General features: G+C 52.4%; 1 protein-coding gene across 3 annotated transcripts in view; it reads right to left on the bottom strand.

Annotated features, from left to right (window-relative positions):
* Positions 1-21,606, bottom strand: part of PRKCB (protein kinase C beta) — a 325,529-nt gene that overhangs the window by 7,847 nt on the left and 296,076 nt on the right. For all 3 annotated transcript variants that reach the window (XM_059154821.1, XM_059154819.1, XM_059154820.1), the window contains one exon: positions 17,052-17,192. In XM_059154821.1, coding sequence (XP_059010804.1) covers positions 17,052-17,192 — 141 coding nt within the window. The remainder of the gene's footprint in view (positions 1-17,051; positions 17,193-21,606) is intronic.

Here is a 21,606-nt window from a genome sequence, read left to right as displayed (position 1 = left end):
GAATAGACTGAGGCCAGGGGGACGGTGTCATTTGTTCAAGGTCACACAGCCACTGAGGAGCACAGCTAGTCCCAGAGCTCTGACGCCAGAGCCCGAGCTCCTGGCTCCATTCTCCAGGAGCGGGTCCCAGGCTGAGGAGGACAGGGCCAAATGGGGCGGGGCTGGGAAGAGAGGCACGAGTCAGGGATGGGGGTGACGAGGTCCCGGGTTCGAAGGACCATGAGAATTAGGTTGCGTCAGTCCCCCATGCAGAGAAAGTGGGAATGTTCCGAAAGACGGCTATTTCCGTGTGGATGCCATGACGTGGAGGGGCCGGGGCAGCTCTGGGAGATGACCTTGGGACAGGGGGTTAGTAGGACAGATTAGGACAGATTATGGGGTGCGGGAGAGAGGTCTTGAAAAAAAGAAAAATAAACACGGAAAGGACAGAACATGGGAAGTGGAAGACAGATAAAGATAACAGTAATAAAACCGCAGAGCAGTTTCCAGGCAACTGGCGCTTGCTGAGGGTTTCGCATACATTACCTTTCCGTTTCACAGAACCACCCCGGGAGGTGGGGGATCTGATTTCTAGTTGCCAGTGAGACTGTGGCCCCTAACACCAAGAGCGGGAAGAGGAGACTCGGGATGGAGCACTGTCCCCCTCGCTGGGGACTGCGAGGATCCGGGAGCGGACTGCTGGAGCTCACGGATCTCCAAGGGGTCGAGCACGAAAATCCTGGGAAACGGGCCACGGATGAGGAGGTGAGAAGATGAAGCGCTGCCTCCAAGCCCGAGTCACGGGCAGACGGAAGGTGAGTTGAGAAAGGTGAGGAGGGCACACTCCCCCTGGGCTCCTTCAGGCCCCAAGGTCAAGGGAAGCAGAGGTATGGGGTGTGTGTGTGTGCACATGTGCGTGTGCACGCGGCCATGAGGCTCAGCTCCCAGAGCGCCTCAGAACTCCTGCTCTATTCCTCTTTGGGAAAATTCTTTTCGACCATGTTGATCTCTCTGCTTCTGGTCTCGGAAAATGAGAGGTGAACCCCCCCCCCCCCACCCCTGCCTGCTCTATAATCAAGACCTGGGGTCTGCCCTGCTGGCCGGCCGGGGAAAACTTATGTCCTCAAAAGGACAGACCGTCAACACAGTGGTCAGGATTATAGTCCAGTTTTTTCCATTGCTTATGCATCTTTTTTTTTTTTTTTTTCATTTGAGCAGTATTTATTGAGTGCCTACTGTGTGCCAGGCCCTGTGCTAAGGCTAAGTTCTAAAAAATCTGTGCCTCGTAGGACTGGCATTCTGCAGGTGCTAGGAAGGCAACCAACAGGGGACTAGAAAGGGAGCTGTGAGTGTGCACAGCTGTGTTCATGCCAGACGGGAGAGGCAAGCGGTATGAAGAAAAATGAAGTCAGGCCAGGGGTGCGGAGCGAAGAGAAGGCCATTTTCGATAAAGTGGTCAGCTCTGAGAGGAGCTTGGAGCCATTTAAATGGGGGAAAAGCATTCTGGGTGGAGGAAGTGCGTTTGCAAAGGCCCAGAGATGAGCACGTTTGCTCGGCCAAGGCCCCCCGAGAGTGGGGAGGCCACTGGGGCCAGCGTGGTGATCAAGAGGCAGAGCAGGGGTGGTGGTGGGGGGTGGCGCGCCAGGGGCCGGGGCCAGATCACGGGCCTTCCCATCGCTACCTGGTGAGAAGTCGCTGGAGGGTTCTGCGCGCCCGGCACACTTTTGCTTGGGTTTTTGTGCACAAAGCTGACGGAAGGGCGAGGGGCGGGGAGGTGACAGAGGATGGTGGCTCGGAGGAAGGTGCCCTTGGGGGGCACGGACGGAGGGGAGAGGTGGCAAGACAGGCTGACAGGTCAGAAGTGGGGTATTCCGGGAAGAGAGGGCCTGTCCGTGACCCCACAACTTGGCCCCTGAGCTCTGGGGAGAGTGGGGGACACTCGGGGTAGGGAGCCTTCCGGCGGCGGCTGGACCCTTGCTTTCCAGTGGGATGGGTCTGAGTGTCCGGTGGGGATGTCGAGGGTGTGGGGACCGAAGAGGGCCGCAGCTAGACTGACGGCGGAGGCGCCAGGGAAGGTCGGCGCTGGCTGTCTTCATCCAGAGCAGAGAGATGGGGAACAGGGCCAAGGGGTACTGGGGCAGTGGCCGACGCCACCCGGAGCGGCCGGAGCCAGGGACCGGGGCGGTGGGACTGAGCGAGCACAGTGTGAGGCACACCTGGGCATGTTCCTCTTTGGCCTGTGTGCAGGGACCCAAACCAGCCAGTGTGGAAAGCACGGAGTGGAGACCTGGAGTCTTCAGGGGCCATTTTTCTTTAAAAACCATCAATTTCCCCGTGCACGCCAGAAGGCTGCAGCTTGGCCGGGGCCTCCCCAGGGGCTGTGACAGGAGAGAGAGAAACAGCTCCTGGCAGCTCCGAGCCTTCTCCCCCCCCCCCCCCATCCCCCTACCCTGCCTCCGAAATCTTTAAGTGAGGGAGGAGATGCAAGTGCAGGGGTTAACCAAGGCGGGAGCGTGATTTCCTTGCTAATAAGCAGCTTACGTGGGGCTGGCAGATCACAGCCTCCCTAAGTGTTTCCGTGTTTTTCAAATGGACCTGTCACTGCCCATTAGCTTCAGGAGCGCTCCTTAAATGGAGACGTCAGCCCTGGGGAGGCACAGCCCAGATCAGCTCTGCGCCTGTGGTGTCCTTGGAGAACAGGGCGGCTCTGCGGCTGGGATCGAGCGACACATACACCGCGGGGACCACACCTGCTTCCCTGGTGGTCCTGAGTGGGGACCGATAGCTCCCTGAGCTCTTGAAAGAAACCCCCCCTCCCCTTGTCATCAGGGCACACCACCAGAGCTCCCGCAACCGTGACAGGGACCCACACCCCCTCGGCGCCGCTGGCTCGTTTTGCTTGGTTCCTGAAACCACAAAGCCCCTCTTCCCCGGGTAGGGAAGGGAGAGGAGTGAGGGTTTTGACTTGTTCAGTTGCGCCTGCGAATCTGAGAACCTAGACAGTTCGAAAAGCTGATCTGTGAGCTGTTACATGTGAGCTCTTTTTTTTTGTTTTTTTTCCTCTCTCCCCCTTCTTCTCTTCTAATTTCTGTTTCATTGTGTTAATAACAGCTCCGAGTCTAGCTGTCAAGTGTGGAGCTGGCTTAGTCACAGCAGCCATGGGGATCTTTCAGACGCCAACCTGGCTATGTCACTTCTCTGCAGTGCTCCCCGCTGCCCAGGAACACGCTCCCTAGCATGGCTTACAGGGCCCCTTCGGACTTGGCCCTGGGGACCTGGTCACTAGCCCCTTGCTGCCCATTCCCCCGCCCCCGAAACACCCTCCAGCGGTACTTGGGTCCCTGGGTGCCCAGGAGGCTTACGCACTCTGTCACCTCCTAGCCTTTGCAAGGAACTGCCTCCTCCACCAGGAACACCTGCCTCCCACGCCCAACCCCACCAGGGCATTGCCTGCGCTTCCCGCTGGTCTCCAGACAGATGTCACTTCCTCCAGGAGCCTTCCCTGGACCCCTCCTCTATAGTCCTGGGTTTAACCCCCCAAGATACAGCTGTTCATCAAAAAAATTGTTCGAGAGGGGGAAAAGAAGTGGACATCAACTATCCAATAGGGAAAAAAGTTAAATCATACATCTCTCTGATGTAGTATCATGCAAAACACTTTTAAATATGAAAAGGAGATTTAGAAGAATAGTGACATAGTCACATACAATTGCTAACTGTGTACAGCGTGTTCCCCTGTGTGCTCACAGGTCCTGCAGATCGTATCAGGCTTATCAAGGTGGGACGAGTTATAGATTGCCTCATTTTCTCCTTTATCTTTCTGCTTGATTGTGTTTTTGAAAATCTAAATATCAGATTTTTAAAAAATAAGAACACCCCCCTCCACACCCCGAAAAGCTACTTTACATGAGGGAGTTACTGCTATTTGGGTGCTAAGGTGCTTCTCCTGTCCCGTGGTGTACTAGGCACTGAAAATATGATGACACACAAGAGGTCCCTGTCCTGGTCGTTTAGCAGAGGAGACGGATGCACACACAGGCCTCTGCATGGTACCATGCACAGAAGTGAGGAACCTAAGAAGGGCCAGGAAGACTTCCTGGAGGAGGTGTCCTCTAAGCTGAGTGCGACCAGAAAGACAGACACTGCTTCGGAGGAAGGAAGGAAGGATATTGTCCAGGGAATACGAGGAGCTGAAAAGATGGTGGGGACAGAGCAAGATGCTGGAGAAGAGGACAAAGCCCAGCCCACACTGAAGAGGACAAGAGCCCAGCCCACACTGCTTAAGCAGGCGCGATGGCGGGAGGCTCATGGCACAGTGGAGCTTCCTGCCTTGCCGCTGTCAGCAGGGCATCTGCGGGAGCCCAGCCTAGAAGGTCACAGTGAAAATATACCTGAACCCCACAGAAAAGGTAAAAAGATTAGAGTCTTTCTCTTGGTCGGCCTGGATTGCTCAGTCAGTTAAGCGTCTGCCTTTGGCTCGGATCCTGGGATCAAGTTCCATGTCGGTCTCCCTGCTCAGGGGGAGTCTGCTTCTCCCTCTTGCCCCCACTCATTCTCTCTCTCTTAAATAAAGATGTTTTATTTATTTTTAAAAAGATTTTATTTGAGAGCTTGAACAGAGGGAGCAGCAGGTAGTGGGGGAAGCAGACTCCCCGTTGGCGCAGGGAGCCCCACGCAGGGCTTGAGCCCAGGCCCCTGGGATCCTGACCCCGAGCCAAAGGCAGAGCTTAACTGACTGAGCCACCCAGGTGTCCCGCGATGGATCATTCTGAGAAATGTTTCAAAGGTGTTTCTCTGGCGCGCAGTCGGACACCGTGCAGTAGAGAAAGAGAAGAGATGAAAGCTCCCTTTTCGGCGACTAGGGGAAGAGTCCTTACAATCAGGGCACTTGATCTGCTGTGTCTGTTCAGTTAGAAGGAAGTCAGCAAGAGAGGGGGCCTGCTGGGTAGCAAGTTTCATGTTTTGTTTTGTTTTATCTTAAAATAAGATGCCATGCTTTGGTTTCCTCCAGATTTCGGTCTAAATGCCATCTTCTCAGAGAAGCTATCCGGGGTCCCCTCCAGACACAGTAATCCTCCCCTCCTGTTACGCTCCGTCAGAACAGCCTGCTCCCTTCGTGCACAGTAAGTAAACCATCCAAAGAGCCCGATCTAAATAACATGTGTATATCTTTGCTTCACTGTTGCTGAACTAGAGTCCCATCTAGACCGTAAATCCCACAACAGCAGAAGTCATTCCACAGCCTTCCCGGGACTCAGGACAGGCTCTGGCACACAGTAGGCACTGGCACACAGTAGGCTCTGGCACACAGTAGGCACTCAGTATCGCAGGGTGCACGAATGACCGCGTGTATTAAGTGCATCTTATTAGCCAGACACAGTGTTACGTGCTTCTCGAGGATTATCTCCTTTAATCCATGATGTCTCTGCTGCAGAAGGAACGGGTTTAGCAGATTTAAGTACCTGACTAGGATCTGATCCCAGATCTGACAATGATCTAGATTCTTCCGCCAGGCTTGTATAGGTGTTGCCGGAACAAGGTGTTTGAAAGTACCCAGGAAAATCAACAACCAAGCCCTCTTATCTCGCACCACCTCGGTACCTTCATTATGTAACATTTGGGCGCGTGTCCTGGATGGCGGGGTAAACAGACGGAGGGATGTTGCTACTCTTTAAACCAAGTAGTGAATCATTCCTTTGTTCTGCAGCTGGCTTTTCAGAAACGAGATGAAATATACCCGTGCGAACAAAGTGTTGTATTTTTCTTATCGGTTCCTCACCATTCATCCTAAACCCACACTGCCGGCTTCAAAGAAACTCGTCCTCAGATAACGATCACCCCCGTTATTTGCTTATGTTTTTACAACTTTGATGCTCCCAGCTTTGAGCGACAGGCAAGAAGAGGATGATCTCCACCTAGCAGATAATCTGGAAGGTTAAAAACTGGGTCAGGGCCATGGAGGGTCAGGGAGAGGAGTGGAGATTCAGAGTCGGGTCTGCGGGATCACAAAGATCACAGGCTTTCTAACGCCATCTCATTGCCTGAGGAATCACCTCAGATCATGGGGCCGGAATGTCAGCGCTGACGGGAGTACCTTTCCCAGCCCCGTCAAGCCCCGGCTATACAGCCTTTAAGCAGGTGAGCTAAATTCCCTCAGCCACTCTTTGTGAGGTCCGATGAACCTGCCCTGAAGGTGCGGTAGGACGGCTCGATAAAATCTGCAGATAAAACGGTGCCGCAGTCGCCGCTGAAATGCAGACAGAGCCGGCTCGTCCAGGGAGCTAGTCTGATGGCTGTGGCTGTCCCCCGGCTACAGACGGGTCCTGCGGGCCTTGCCACACCCCCAAGCCCTCCTGGGATATTACTCAGACAGGTACTGACATTTAAAACGTAACAGACGGAAATTTTTCCCGCCAAGGCTGGTGGGATATGGGAGGGAGCCTCAAGGTAATGTCAGCCCCGACCGGAGGCTCCTGTTGGAAGGGAGGGACAGATGTGCGCCCGGGGACGGAAGGGCCGCACTTCTACCCCCTACCTCCCTAGCCTCACTGCCTTGGCTTTTCTTAGAGGACCTGCCCCTTCTCCTCTCTCTGGATGTCAGACGTGAAAGGGGCCAGGCCTCATTCCCAGGCATGGCGATGGCTTTAGCAATGGGCATGTGACCCCGTAGCTTCCAACAAGCCTGAGTTCCGGGCTGGTGGGAATTTGGGGGAAAAAGAACCTTTTTGGTGGGGGGTGGGGAGGGGCAGAAGTTGCTAAGATGATGAGATGAACTCTGGCGACGAGATTGAGATGAACCCAGGAAAGCTTTCTGCGAATGAAGAATGAAGTCAATACAGAGGAAAGCTACTGCAGGAGGCCTCGGGAGATGGATTCCTCCTGACTTGGTCTGAGAACCTGGCTGCAGCCACAGGTAACAACCGGAGTTTTCTTGTTGTTGTTTAGAAGTCATTTTGAGTCTGGCTCTGATGGAGCTGTTTTTTTTTTTTTGTTTTAAGATAGAGAGAATGTGAGAGCAGGGACAGGCAGCAGAGAGAGAGAGGGAGAAGCAGACTCCCCACTGAGCAGGGAGCCCGATGAGGAACTTGATCCCAGACAGGATCTGAACATAACTGAACAGACAGGATCATCAGCTGAGACCAGGGGGATGGACACTTTAGAAGGGAGAGCTTCAGAGAAGAGGTCTGCGGACTTCTTCAGAGGACCAGGCTGAGATTAGAGCCTGTGTCTCGGGGAGGCCGAGAGGGGTCGAGTTCTTTGCTGCTGGACAGCAAAGCTGGCATTTGCATTTGGGTCTGTTCAATTCTAAGCCCACATTCTCCGTGTTTGACCCAGTCTCCCTGAATCCATTTGCTCATCTTCTCAAGTTTGACCCTTTGGTAAGTACCTTTCTGGGGCACTGTGATAAGTAGTACAATCTGAGCAGAGTTCATGGCAGAATCCAAGAAGTTGGACTTCATCTACATTCGCTCGATGGAGCCCATCCCCCAGAGAAGTGTTCAGACTCAGGACTGGACCAACTCCAGTTCAAATCCCACATCTGTGCCACTGAGTCTGGGAGGTGAGAGAGGAAACACTGTAAAACCCAAGGATGTGGGCTCTGGAGGTGAAGGAACACCTTTAAATTAAATTGGCACTCTGGCTTACCAGCTGTGTGACCAAGGGCAAGTTACTTAACGTCTCTGAGCCTATTTCCTTACCTATACGAGGGAGTCAACAGTAATATCACAGAGTTTCACAGAGTTGTTGTGAGGGTGAAATGAGATATACAAAGTAGATAGAGGGTTCTGTTCACTAGTAAAATCGAATAATTTCATAGAACATCCTGTCCCATTTAATGGCTACAGTTGTACATTGTATTAATAAAGTTCTGCATCCATTTAATGGAGGGTCTGTGTTCTTGTCCTGGTTATATTCCCTGTGTAAGTCACTGAAGCAAATCTCTGGGCCTCTGCTTGCTCCTTTCTAGAATGATGGTATCTATACCCACTTCTAGACTTCTGTTCTCTTCAGTGGTTACTGCCAGACATGTCCTAATAGTTTTATGCTCTCCCCTAGCACGTGACCTTCTCATCTACCCTTCCAAATTCACCCTGTTGGCTGCTGTGCTGAGGGACAGCTCAAAGTCATGCACTTGGCAAGTGATCTAGGAACTTCACTTGGCCCAGGAGTCTGCCAATTCCCACCATCCGAAGGGAGCCTGGTTTGATGTGCAGTTTAAACAGGTTATCTGGGGGGGGGCGGAGGGAAGGCAAGAGAGAAACAGACAGGCTCTGGGCTCTGTGTCTTCAACAGCTCCTGGCTATTTGTCAGGGTCTGAACGGAACCTAATATTTTGATGAGGATCTGTGCAAACTTCACACTCTGGATAGCGGAAAGAACAAACAGAACCAAGTGGGGAGTAGGAGACGTCTACTGCTTAATGAGCCCGCCTGGAGGCGCTCCGACAGGATGCGGCCCGTACCCTGCGCCCAGAGGTCACTCAACGGCTGCTGTCTCCGTCAGCCTCGAAATCAAAGCCTTAAGGAACAAGCAAGATTTGCATCTTTTAAAATCCTGCCAGTGAAGTGCAAAAGGTGTGAATGTGCTTCTTGTTTGTTGCAATATTTTAAAATTTATTTTAAAATCATTTGAATTGTTAAGGATCTCTAGTTTCTTTCTATTATGGAACAGATACCCTTAGATGGTGGTATCCGGGCTCCTGCCCCGTACTACAGTTTCGAACTGGAAAAGGGGCTCCCAAGTGTCTCTAATAATCTTTCCGAGGATCTCAGGCACTGCAGAGTCCATGGTTCAAGACTCCGCTCCGCCACCTGCTAGCTGCTGGACCTGGGGCCAATGTCCCCACCTTTCCAGGCTCCCTGCCCCCTCTCCCGTAATACGGGGACAGTGACCCCTACCTCATACAGTGGTTTTGAGAATTAAACGATGTACTGCCTGGCACCAACAGGAACTGAATATTTTCTCTAATATATCTGACGTGCAAGGGTTTCAGAAGAATGATGTCAAATCCCAATTTTCAAAAGGGTATTGTTCTCCTGAGCACTTGGTACGTTCTAGGGGAGCCAAGTTCTGTTCTTAAATAGATCATATCAAGCAAAAAGTTCGCCCCCTTTCCTAAGCTTTGCATTTGGCGTTTTAATCGCAAACACACAAAGGTTACACTTTGTGGCTTCGATTCAGAAATGTCAGCACATCAAACCCACACTCAGACACACACTTGGAGACGCTTACTCATACGGCAGAAAGGGCAATTAGGTCTGGAGAAGAATGTCACATGAACAGAAGTGCAGCTCATTAAAGCGGTACTTGAAGCTTCTGACCTCGGCTACATAAACAAGGTTTTTGGATGACAGAATTACCGAGAGACCCGGTCCTGTGAGCAAGACTTCGTTCCCGAAGCAGTTTGGCATCTAGAGCTCCCCGAGGATGCAGGCCTCGATGTGTGACCAGATCCCCTATGCGGTGTTTTGGAAAATGCTCACACACAAGAGTGGTAGTGGTCGGTAGTGGTGTAGGATGGGGCCGGGGGGCTCTGTCTTTTTCAGCCTGCGAGCTCCCCGAGCTTTGTGGATGTGCTGGTGCCTCAAACCGTATGGGGCTTTACGTCAAGTGACGGGGCGCACAGGCAACCAGAGAGAGTGATGGGCATCAGACTCGATGGGACAGGAGGGGTTGGAGTCAGGAAGGCCCGACCTCGGGGCTGGCACGGAAGGAGGCAGAGCGCCTGGCTGATCATGTCTGGGTGGCGCCCGAGGGCCCGGGGTGAATGGCTGAAGGGAGAGGCGCTTTCCTTAGGGTCTGTCTCCCAACGAGCTGTACTCCTCCAGCCTGGGCCATCAGATCGCTCCTACGATAGGACAGAAAGAGCCACGTTCCCTGGCAGGCAGTCGCTGAGCCTACGCCCTTCAGTAGTTAAGACTCCGTGGACAGGGAGGGAGCAGGGCCTTCTTGTGACCTGGTTCCTTTTCTCCTCACTCCTCAATTTGCTGCATCTCTGCTGACAGCGGCGGAAGCCGATCCAAGGACCGCCCTCTGGGGGCAGCTGGAGCCTGGAGCCCCAGGCTGGTGCCTCTACCTAGTTTTCACAGCAAGCTTTGCACTGGGCATTAGGGATGCTGCCAGATTTCACTAAGGCAGAATTCTTAGTAGGCTGGGCAAGCCACCCAAATCACCATCAGGGATTTCGAGTTAAACATACTACACCCGCATACCTTCTACTGCGCACCACATACCACAACTCTGCAAGCAAACACGCTCCCCCTTGCTGTGGCCTCCGTGCCCCCTCTGTGACAGCACAGCCAAATTCCGAGCTGCTGGTCCAGACCAAGGGGACACCCCGGCTGTCACCCTCAGCACAAGGAACCTCCCTATAATTCACACTGCCCTATAACTCACACGGACACGAGAGGGAACAGCCCACTGTACAGCCACGCCCTGCTCTGGGCCCTGTAAGCCGACCCTTGGAACTCCAGAAGCATCCAGGACAACATATTTCTTTCATTCATCCTGCCTCTCGCCACCACCAGCAGCCTGTTCCCACACTACACTCGAGGAGCAGCTAGGCAGGCAGTCTGAAGGGAGTCTCCCTTCATGCCCCCTGGGGTAATTACTGAGCATCCTGCCAGGACCCGGGGACGGTGAGGGAAGACAAGACGAACACAGCACGGAGGCCCTCCGCAGCTCCGTCCCGTCCAAGTGCCAGCTGCCTCCCACCTGGATTGCCGCAGGAGCCTCAGACCAGTCTCCTGATCTCGCCCTTGCACATACAACAGTCAGAGCGATGCTTTTAAAACCTGAAGTCGGATCATGTCATTTCTCTGCTCAGGGCCCTCCAAAGGCTGCCCAGCTTAGCACGGAGTAAAAGCCAAAGAGCCTCCTGTGGCCTAACTGATGTCACCACCTTTTCCCCCCTCTCCCTCACTAGGCTCAACACTTGGATTCTATGCTCTTCCTCGACCAATGCCAGGCAAGATCCTGCCTCAGGGCCTTTGCACCTGCAGTTACCACTCAAACCATTCTCCACCCCCAAGATATTCACACAGCTCCCTCCCTCCCTGACCTTCCTCTTGTCAGTGAGGCTTTCCAACCACCCTGTTTAAAATCAACCTCTCCCCAGTCCAGCTCTCGCCATTCCCAACTCTGCTTTGGTTTCCTCCACAATGCTTGTCTACTTCTAACATATTTGCTGATTTCTGTGTTTTTTTTTTAAATATTTTATTTATTTATTTGACAGAGAGAGATCACAGGTAGGTAGAGAGGCTGGCAGAGAGAGAGAGAGGGAAGCAGGCTCCCCACCGAGCAGAGAGCCCCATGTGGGACTCGATCCCAGGACCCTGAGATCACGACCTGAGCCGAAGGCAGCAGCTTAACCTACTGAGCCACCCAGGCGCCCCTGATTTCTGTGTTTTATTACTTGCCCACTCCCTCTAAAATATAAGTTCCACGAGAGCAGGAAATTATATTCATTTTTCTTCTGTGTCTTCAGCACCTGGGAGGGTCCCTAATGTCAATAAACACTGGCTACTGAGATGACCTGGAGCGCCGGGTAACATCCCCAAGGGACAGAACCAGAACACACTGGCTTTCCACCCACCGCTTCAGCATGCGCCCAGCCCCAGCCAGAGCCCGCTAGGACATCAACCAGCAACTCCCAGCCACTGCCCACTGACCCACAGCAGCCTGCCACATGGCCTGCACCACATTCACCAGCACGCTCCATACTGAGGCTCATGTAGCCCTTCAGTATGGCCTTCACCTTCCTGCGTGGCACACCAACCGGGACAGGGACTGCCACTCCCTGTGGGACCACGCTGTAGCCCTAGCCACGCCGAGCGTCGTCTCTGGCCCAGCAGCATCCCAGCACATGTGAAAATGAAGGCGGGAGACACACACACCCTGCTCCGAGGCACAGCCCTCAAGAACCCCATACGTTTCTCCGTGCAGAGCCTCAGCCTCGTATGTTTCAGCCGTTCATGGCTTCATTCATTTACTCGGGAAAAATCATTAAGCACCTGCTAGGTGCGAAGCCTTCTGCTAAGCACTGGGAGTCAACACTGACAAAGCTAGTCACAACCTTTCAATCTAGTCGGGAAGACAGACATCGCACCGAACAAGCAATTACAATAGAGTGTGATGCGTTTGTGGAGGGGACCCTAGTGGGTGATCCAGCCCCGGGAATGGGGGAAGGAGCCAGGCCCCGCGAGGGATGGGGCTGGAGGCGGGCGTGGCCTGGGGAAGGGCACGGACGTCGCAGATGCTCCACTGTGCACACACAGAGCCGGGGAGGGACGAGAACGCCCTGCGTGTCTGAGCGACTGCAAGAAATTCAGAACTGCTTGCTCTTGGAGGGTGGGAGCCGAAGCTGGGGAGGGGACAGACGCTGGACCCTGGAAGACCCCAAAAGCCATCCATGCTCCGGAAGAGTCAGCATTATTCTGGGGGCAGCTGAGAGCCAGCAGGGAAGCTTTGAGCAAGAGAGACGCCATCGGATGCACACGTAGCCAAGTTACTCATAAATTACAACACACCCACGCTGGTGGGTCTCCGCGGTTCGGAAGAGGGTCCTGCAATCGGCTCCTCGCCATAATAAAAGTCAGCACTGGGAACAACCTCAAAGCTCATGGTCTGAACCTCCAGCAACATCAGTGAGGCACCCTTCACTGATGTTTGAATCGAACCCTCTGTTCTTGTCCATGATTTTTCGCCCGCTGCACTCCAGTTAATAGCACGGGTGAATCAGGAACGCCGACAGATGCACGCAGGCCTTGTAATCACCCGCAAGGCCCATGGCACTCTGCACACCCTTGCCCCGGGCCCTCCGGGATGTGTGTGGAAGGGGAAATGGGAGATCCCGAGAGGGGGTGAGAACTCTGAGGCTAGCGTCCACAGCTACAAAGGCATATGTGCAGGTTGACTCGAAAGAGGGGGCTGTATCTCCATGATTATTCCTTCCTTTTTTAAGATTTTATTTATTTGAGAGCGAGAGAGAGCACAATCCGGAGGAGAGGGAGAAGCAGGCTTCCCCCTGAGCAGGGAGGCCCATGCGGGGCTCGATCCCAGGACCCTGGGATCGTGACCTGAGCCGAAGACAGACGCTTAACCCACTAAGCCACTTAGGCACCCCCATAATTATTATTTCTAGCTCAGTCTCAGGGAGCACTGGGACTGCCAGTGCCGGCTTTCCCTCATTGCTGGTGGTGCAACGTCTTGAAGAATACAGCCCAGTCCAATCACTGTACTTTGAAAGTCAAAGTTAAACCCACGAGAGGGAATTCAAGACATCGGCTGATTGGAAATCCTATCAAACGCAGAACAGTCGAGGATCCTCTTGATCCTTCCTAATTATTGTGGTATTTTTATAGTATCTAGGATAAGAACAGCTACTTTTTTCTGAGTATCTTCTACGAGCCAAGCACTGGTTAGATCTTTTATACTCATTATCGCTGAGCTGGAAGTTCCAAAATATTTACCCAGTTGGAATGGACTCAGGGGTAAATAACCAGTACTAACAGGAACCAGTTAAATGTCAATGTGACTCTGAGCAATCACTACCCAAAGACGATATACACCGAGTCCATGGGCCACATATGACTTGTGGATGTGTTTAATTGGGCCTGAATGGTGTTTACATTTTTTTAAAAAGATTTTATTTATTTATTTGACAGAGAGATCACAAGTAGGCAGAGAGTCAGGCAGAGAGAGAGAAACAGGCTCCCTGCTGAGCAAAGAGCCCGATGCGGGGCTCGATCCCAGGACACTGAGATCATGACCTGAGCCAAAGGCAGAGGCTTAACCCACTGTGCCACCCAGGTGCCCCAGGTGTTTAATTTTTAAAAACGTGTTGCTGATACACCAAAAGATAGAGATCGCATACAAAAATCCTGATGAGGATGGGCGTATGAGGAGCCTGCCTCCTGCAGGACCGACCTGGCCAGCCCAGTGCTTGGCTTGTAGAAGAAGATCGGAGAAAGAAGATTGGAGAAAGAAGATCGGAGAAGAAGATTGGAGAAAGGCAGCTGTTCTTATGGATGATGTAAAACAGTATTACAATAATTAGTAATGGGCAGCAGGGTCTGCAACCATGCCGCTGGAGATAAGCACCCAGCTCTGAGTCTGCCCCTGTCCCCAGCCACCTGCCTCTCCTCTTTACATGATCTGCCTGGCTTCTAAGGCACCTGAGCCTGTGACCTGTTCTCAGAATAGTCCCCACCTGTCACCCAGACTAGATGAGAACCAATGTCTTCCTCTTCAGGAGATTTTCCCCTACTGGGGCACCTGGGTGGCTGAGTCGGTTAGGCGTCTGCCTTCAGCTCAGGTCATGATCCTGGGGTCCTGGGATTGAGCCCCACACTGGGATCCACATTCAGCACAGAATCTGCTTCTTCCTCTTCCTCTGTGCACCCCTCCCCCGCACCCATTCTCTCTTTCAAATAAATAAATAAAATCTTAAAAAAAAAAAAAAAAAGAGGGATTTTTTTTTTTTTTTTTTTTCTCCTTGCCATGTTCCCCTGGCCTCAGCTCAGCTCATCTGCCTGAGGTTTTAACATTGAAGTCCACAGCAGAGACTATCAGCCTGGGGCACGTCAGATTCACCTGGAGTTCCCCACCCCCAGGGCTACTGAGTCAGGGTTTCTGAGGAGGGTCCTGAGCATTTTAGTATTCCCAGGGGATACTGCTGGTCTGCGAAGCCACCCTTTGAAAACCACTGGTCTGCAACTAAAGAATGAATGGTCCCTGTCATGGCAATGGGTTCAACGCTCGTGAAGACGGGGTATTTGCAACCCTCCTCTGGCCACGTGAGGAGGAGGGGGAAGGTACCCATTTTGAGATCTCATGAACAGCCCCACAAAACCCAAGTCAGTTTTGCGTCCTGTCTCTGAGCTCCCAGCTTCCTGAACAACCTGTTCTTGTCTCCCAAGCTGCCATTTTAATCTTTTACCAAATAGTTCATTAGAAGTGACGACACTAGCCTCTGCCTTCGGCTCAGGTCATGATCCCAGGACCCCGGGATCGAGCCCCACATCTGGCTGTCTGCTCCGCAGGGAGCCTGCTTCCTCTTCTCTCTCTGCCTGCCTCTCTGCTTACTTGTGATCTCTGTCTGTCAAATAATTAAATAAAATCTTAAAAAAAAAAAAAAGAAAAAGAAGTGATGACACTGCCTGGCACAGTCCCTCTCCGGCCCCAAGTGCACACCTGGACACACCATCTCACAGAAGAGCAGCAGTAGGCCTCCACACTGTTCAACCCCTCAAAGACCCCACACCCAAGACATGGATCAACATGTGACCCGGCAGGCGAAAATAACGATCAACTGTCCCGAGTGCCAGCTCAGCGCCCGGCTGGCCGTGAGGGCGTCATGCATCGCGATGGTCCTCTGATGTAGGGACTGTTAACGTCGCCACATCACAGAGGATGAAACAGGGGAGCAGAGAGGCGACCGGACTCCTCCAAGTTCACCAGCTCCAGAAAGATCAAGAGATGGTCGGTGGGGCCCACTGTATTCATTCGAGGGCCAGACACTGTTAAAAATATTGTGCTGATGGTCTGGAAGACGCTAGGCATCTGGAGGTGACGTCATCTGGGACATGCGTGCAGGTGGAAGGGGTGTGTGTGCGGGGAGGTGGGGGGGAGGGCGTGGGCGTGTTTGGCCTGGAGAGCTGGAGAGCACAGGATTCAGCAGTGTAAGACCAGCATCGGCAAAGGTCCCGGAGGACGTGCTGCAGAGAAAGGCTCAGGGGGATAGCGGTTCTGGGGAAGCTGAGTTGACACCAGCTTGTACGCCTACAACAGCTGGCAGGGCTGGGTGCCACCGGCTGTCTCCAAGTAACCAGGCTTCCTGACCCCAGGGAGTGCCCAGAGAGACGCAGGACGCATTGGGGTGCTGGGAAGGCAGAAGCTAACGGCGCAGGATGGAGGGGAAGGTGCGGCACCAGGCAGATGTTAAGAAACAACAGGCGGGGGTGGGGGGTGGGGGGGCTTTCTCCGTCCTGCGTGCCCTTTGCCCCCTGGGCACTGTGATCCCCCTCGAACAGAGTGGGAGGGTCCGCATCCCCGCTTCATCACACCGGGGCTGAGTGACCCCGGACAGAGTGCTTAACCTCTCTGAGCCTCCCTCCCGCCTCGGCCAAAGCTTGCTGGGAGGATCTCATCAGAAGCCACGCACGGCGCCCTTCACGGGGTGCCCGGCACAGAATAAGGGACCAAGAATTCCTAATAGCAAAATAACTACCCTTGGCATCACGGAGCTCACAAGGTCGGGTTTCGGGGACATTTACGCGCCCAGTTCAGCCTCCGGGGGACGCTTCCCAGCCCATCACCAAGTCACGGGGTCTCCCTTAATCTAACCAGGAAACAGCCTGTCTGGGGAACTGCAGCTCAGTAAAATTCAGTGTGAACTCCTCCTCCCCGGGGGCTGACAAGGGCTCCCGCTGAGTCTTCGGGGAAGGGAAACCCTCCCGGGCGCACACGACTGGGAAGGAGGCTTTTCCTCTTGTCCTCAAAGCCAGGTCGGCACTCAGAGCCTCCAAGAGGTCTAGGAGCACGCCGCAGGCTTTTGCTTCCCTCTGCCTTGCCTCGGGTGGGAGCTGGCCGGTGGGGCCGTCTGATTCACTGACTCAGACTCGGTGACCGTTTCGGGATTACACTGAAATCCCGCGGAGGTAAACAACATGACCTTTTCAATGTCAGGATGAGGAGGAAAAAGCGACACCGTCGAACCAAGGAAAGCACAAGGGCAAAACGAGACTCCGCGTCCCTGTCCGAAACGGGATCTGAACTCCGCTGGCCCAAGGACCCTCTCCAAAAAAAAAAAAAAAACCATCGGCGAAGACAATTAACCATAACTGAACCGATTACACAGAAGCCTGGGGGCCACCGTCCTTCCTGCCTTCTGAGGCCGGGCTGCGTGGATGGAGAGCTCCGGTTTGGTACCCGGTGACGGCGTGCCTCACCTTACAGACATGCTCAGGGAGAAGCATCGATGTCTCAGCGCACCGCGGGCGCACGCGCCGGGAGAGGACAGCGCGCGTCCTGTGTGTGCGTCCAAGAGCCCGGCAGGACGGTTTACTTACGGCTTTCGGCTTGTACGGGGGCTGGATCTCCTTGCGCTCCAGTTTCTCCCAATCAATATACCGGAAAAACGCGTGCTCCTTGATGTCGCGTTCACCCTCGGGTCCGCACCCCAGGCGCTTGCCCGGGTGTTTGGTCATCAGCTTCGAGAGAAGAGAAAGGCTGAATTTAATGAACTTCGGGGGAGGATGCATAAGCCCACGAGAGTCTCCATTCTTATTGCTCGCTTTTGCTCCCAGACAATAATTTTCCAGGGAGGTCTTTGGTTTTTGTTTTTTGTTTGTTTGTTTGTTTGTTTTTCTTTTTTTTAAAGATTTTATTTATTTATTTGACAGAGATCACAAGTAGGCAGAGAGGCAGGCAGAGAGAGGGGGAAGCAGGCTCCCCGCTGAGCAGAGAGCCCGATGCGGGGGCTCGATCCCAGGACCTTGAGATCATGACCTGAGCCGAAGGCAGAGGCTTTAACCCACTGCGTCACCCAGGCGCCCCATCAGTGAGGTCTTTGTAATCGGAGGACCCAACAACACTGCTGCTTTTCCCAAAGCAAGATCGCTTATGGTTAATCGAACTTGAGCCTCAATGTGGTCCTGAACTTTAAGTGAGAAATGTCACCAGATGCATTCTTGTTGAAGAATGAGTGTAACGCAATTACTGGGGCATTTAATGAGAACAGTTTCAATATCTTCAAATTCCCCCGCCTCCCACCCCGAGGAAGCTGGAGTGTGACCAAGGCAAAGGCCACATTCATTCTGATAATATTTGCATTTCTCAGTAAAGCACTTGTGAAAAGGACAAAACAGAAGAAAAAAAAATATTAGTCGAATGGGCCCAAGTTTCAAGTAATTACTTTCTGAAAGCTCATTAAACAGTCAAAACCTAGCCCAGCTCATTTTGCTTGTATCACACATTACACAAAACTCCGCTGAGGTTTCTTTGGTGTTCCATTTAAATTACTTAATTATCAAACCCCTCCATCTTTGGGTCTCTGAGCCGGTGCTAAATAACAAGACGGATAGAGGCTCCAAGATGAAACCAGACAGACCTCCTCTCGTCAATGAATCCAAAGCAGCATGAGAATCTCTCTGATCTCGAGACTCGAGCAAATGCACCAAGAGCAAAGACGGAGGGGTTGTGATTTAAAAAACTAACAAACGAGCAAACAAAAAACAAAACCCCAAACCAACAAGAAGGCCTCAAAGAGGAAAAACAAGCAACTGGACCATACGAGACCAAGAAGTTTCCCAGAGCTGACCAGACACCAGGATGCCGGAGACCTTAGACTGTGCCCAGGATTTGTGGATCATGGCAAGGAGAGGAACACTGTAAGGATTCCTGCTTCCAGGTAACTTGTCATCGGAAACTATCCCCCTATATACACACAAACACACATATTCTCCATATACGCTTTACACGCCAGGCGGAAGATCACCAGGCACTTCTATCCTGAGGTGTTGCGCACGATCTTACCAAATTCTCACAATAACTCAACGAGGTGGGCATATTATTTTTCCAATTCCAATGACAAGGCAATTGGCACTCAGAGATAGGAAACAGCTAGCAAGGACATGGAGAGTCAGGGAATGGCAGAGGTGGGACTCGATCTCATGTCTGCCCACTCCCGAACTTGGGTTTTTAACGAGAGAGCCCTTCCGAGGTGGGCTCCGCAGGGATATCTGTGGCTTGGCTCATTCAGGAAGGGTTTATAGAAGGCAAGCACATTGGACCAAGCCCTGACATTTGTGTAGGATTAGGATAGGAGGAAAGAGAGGGCTACGAGGTTCTGGTTAGCACTACCACTAACATTAGGGCATCACTGGATGCCCTCTGTGTACGGAGTACTTCCTATGCGCCTAGGCTCTGCGCTCGAGGCTTCCTAGGCATTCCTCTTCCATCTTTATTTTCATTTTACAACTATTATCCTCATTTCCCAGATAAGAAACTGGGTCCAGAGAAGAAGTCATTTGCCCAGAGGCACACAGCTAAGTAGCAGACCGAGCTTTGAAGCAGATCTGCCCGATCCAGAGCTCTTGCTGCTCTGTGCCGTGCGGCCTGCTTGTTTTCATGCTAACGTGCGGCCAACTGGGGCTTCTGTCTGCTCTAAGTTTGTTCAAAGTGGGAGTGGCAATCTAAGCAAAGTCATACTAATTTTTTTTTTTTTCTGGTAGCAAATACGTTCTTTAATGGGATGGATATATAAAGGACCTTTTAATCAGAACGGAACGGGCTTCAAAAGCCTAGCTCCACTTCCGTGCAAAGGTGAGGATGCCAAGTGAAGAAAAGCCACTGCAAAGTCACCCGGCACTCCTAACGCGAGTCTCTGCCCAGCTACCGCGCTCGGAGCTGATGCGCCCGCAGCCATGCAGACAGCTGGATTTAATCACTGTTCCATCTCTGATCACCCAGACGCATTCCCTGGGGCCCACTGCTGGGGAGGCTGCATTTGCCGTTGGCTTGCGCAACCCTTCTTCTTTGGAGCCTCAGCCTTGAAGAAAGAGCCCACACTGGACTCAGCCCGCTCAACTGAGAAAGGTCCTCGAACCCACGGGGAAGAAAGTCACACCAGTTAATCCTGAAGGTTATGGGTCCTAAATTAATAGAAATCTGCTCTACCAGGGAAACCGCTAATTGGAGCTGAAGCTGAATGCAACTGACCTGGAAAATCCTCTCTCCCCCATGACCCACTTAGATCCCTCAGCTGTCCGGGCAGGACAGAGTGGGGAGGGGGAAGGTCTTGAGCGCATATTAATTAAGCACCTACTATGCGCCGATACCACACAAGGAGCTTTCTGTTACCTGATTTAATGCTCTCAAAAACCTCTGTTCCATGAGTAGTAGTATTCCATTCTTAGAGATAAAGAAACAGAAGCCCAGAGGTGCAAAATAGGACCACACACCAAGGAAGCAGAAATGTCGAGATGTGCAGAGGGTCTCGATCTCCCAAACCCCCACTTAAAAAATTCCTATTGTAGGGAGCGCCTGGGTGGCTCAGTGGGTTAAGCCTCTGCCTTCGGCTCGGGTCATGATCCCAGGGTCCTGGGATCAAGCCCCACGTCGGGCTCTCTGCTCAGTGGGGAGCCTGCTTCCCCCTCCCTCTCTGCCTGCCTCTCTGCCTACTTGTGATCTCTCTCTCTCTCTGTCAAATAAATAAATAAAATCTTTAAAAAAATAAAAATAAAAAATAAAAAATTCCTATTGCTGTGTATGCATACTTAAAGGCCAAGAGAGGCCTGGCAGGTAACATAGTAGTACACAGTATTAGTAATAACAATCACAATGGCCCATGCTCTGTTGTAAGAACCAGGCTCTGTTGTAAGGGGTTCACTTGCATTGACTCATTCAATCCATACTATCACTAGCCTCAGTCCACAGACAAGGTTGAGGGACTTACCTACAACTATAGGGCTAATAATGCCGGGATCAGGATTTGAGCCCAGATGGAACCAGGCCAGATGGAGAGTTCTGCAAACTGGAGAGGGCATGCCCTATCTAAAGGGTACATAGGCTTCCCACCCAGCTGGCTGATGCTTTCTTTGTAGGAATGACAGACCAGCACGGTGAGATCAGATTTTTCAAGAGAAACTGGAAAGTTAATGTTTATGGGAAATGCCCTGCTCTTGAAATGCTGGCCATTATTAAACAAACTAAAAGCTCAGTGTATGACATCCACCCACTCTTCCTCCCCCACGAGACTATGTCTAGGGGGGGTTCTGCACTGACCTTACACTGGGCTAGTGATTCACCAGGAGTGAGGATCCAGGTGGTGTTGATGAGGTGCTCTAGATGGAGACGTTGGCCCAGCTTTTACAAACTGCTTGAATAGTCCAGCTTTTCTGCACCTAGCCTAGCTCACGGGGCATCTGACTCGGGCCAGGAAGAGTAAGGCTGGACTGGGCAGTGGGAAACCTACAAATACCCCGAGGATCTAGGATCAGCAGCCCTGGTTTCTTCAGATGCACAGGTGGGAACTCACTGGGAAGGCATGGCCACGCCCTAACCTTGAGAATGCGCCTGTGCCCCTCAACTGGGGGGGGGGGGAGACTGAATACTTCATAAAGGCAGCCTCCGAGGGCCATATTCTCTGTGGCTCTCCGAGCACTGCCTGCTCACCTGCATCAGAGCTGAAATGCTACCACATCTGGATAACCGGTTTAAAGGGAGTGGTTTTTAAGCCACCCAGGGACTTCTGCAAAATACTGATGTCCAGACCATCTCCAGGGTGAGCCTGAGGTTTTGTACGATCTGAAGAAGTACTTCAGGTCATTGTGATGGCACGAAAGGTGAGGACAGCTGATCTCCAGGGACTCTGCCAGGTCACTGTGAGCACTTCGTGGCCCAGGGGCAGGTGCATAACAAAGCAATCCTCACTGGCAAACACAGGCTCTGCCTTGTCTGCAACCACTGCCATGTACAAAATGCATGTGATTTTCAGCCATTTGTTGGTGGGGGGAGACTAGGGGTTCTGAAGGCACTACCCTTGGGTCAGCTTATCCAGAGAATCCCTTATACTCAGTCTTTTGTGATATTCTCATAGGACAGAAGTTACACGCTGTTCATATT

The sequence above is a fragment of the Mustela lutreola genome, chromosome 17 (assembly GCF_030435805.1).
Source record: "Mustela lutreola isolate mMusLut2 chromosome 17, mMusLut2.pri, whole genome shotgun sequence".
In the NCBI taxonomy this organism is placed as follows: Eukaryota; Metazoa; Chordata; class Mammalia; order Carnivora; family Mustelidae; genus Mustela; species Mustela lutreola.
The sequence above is the reverse complement of the archived record's forward strand: the minus strand, read 5'-3'. Positions and strand labels throughout refer to the sequence as shown.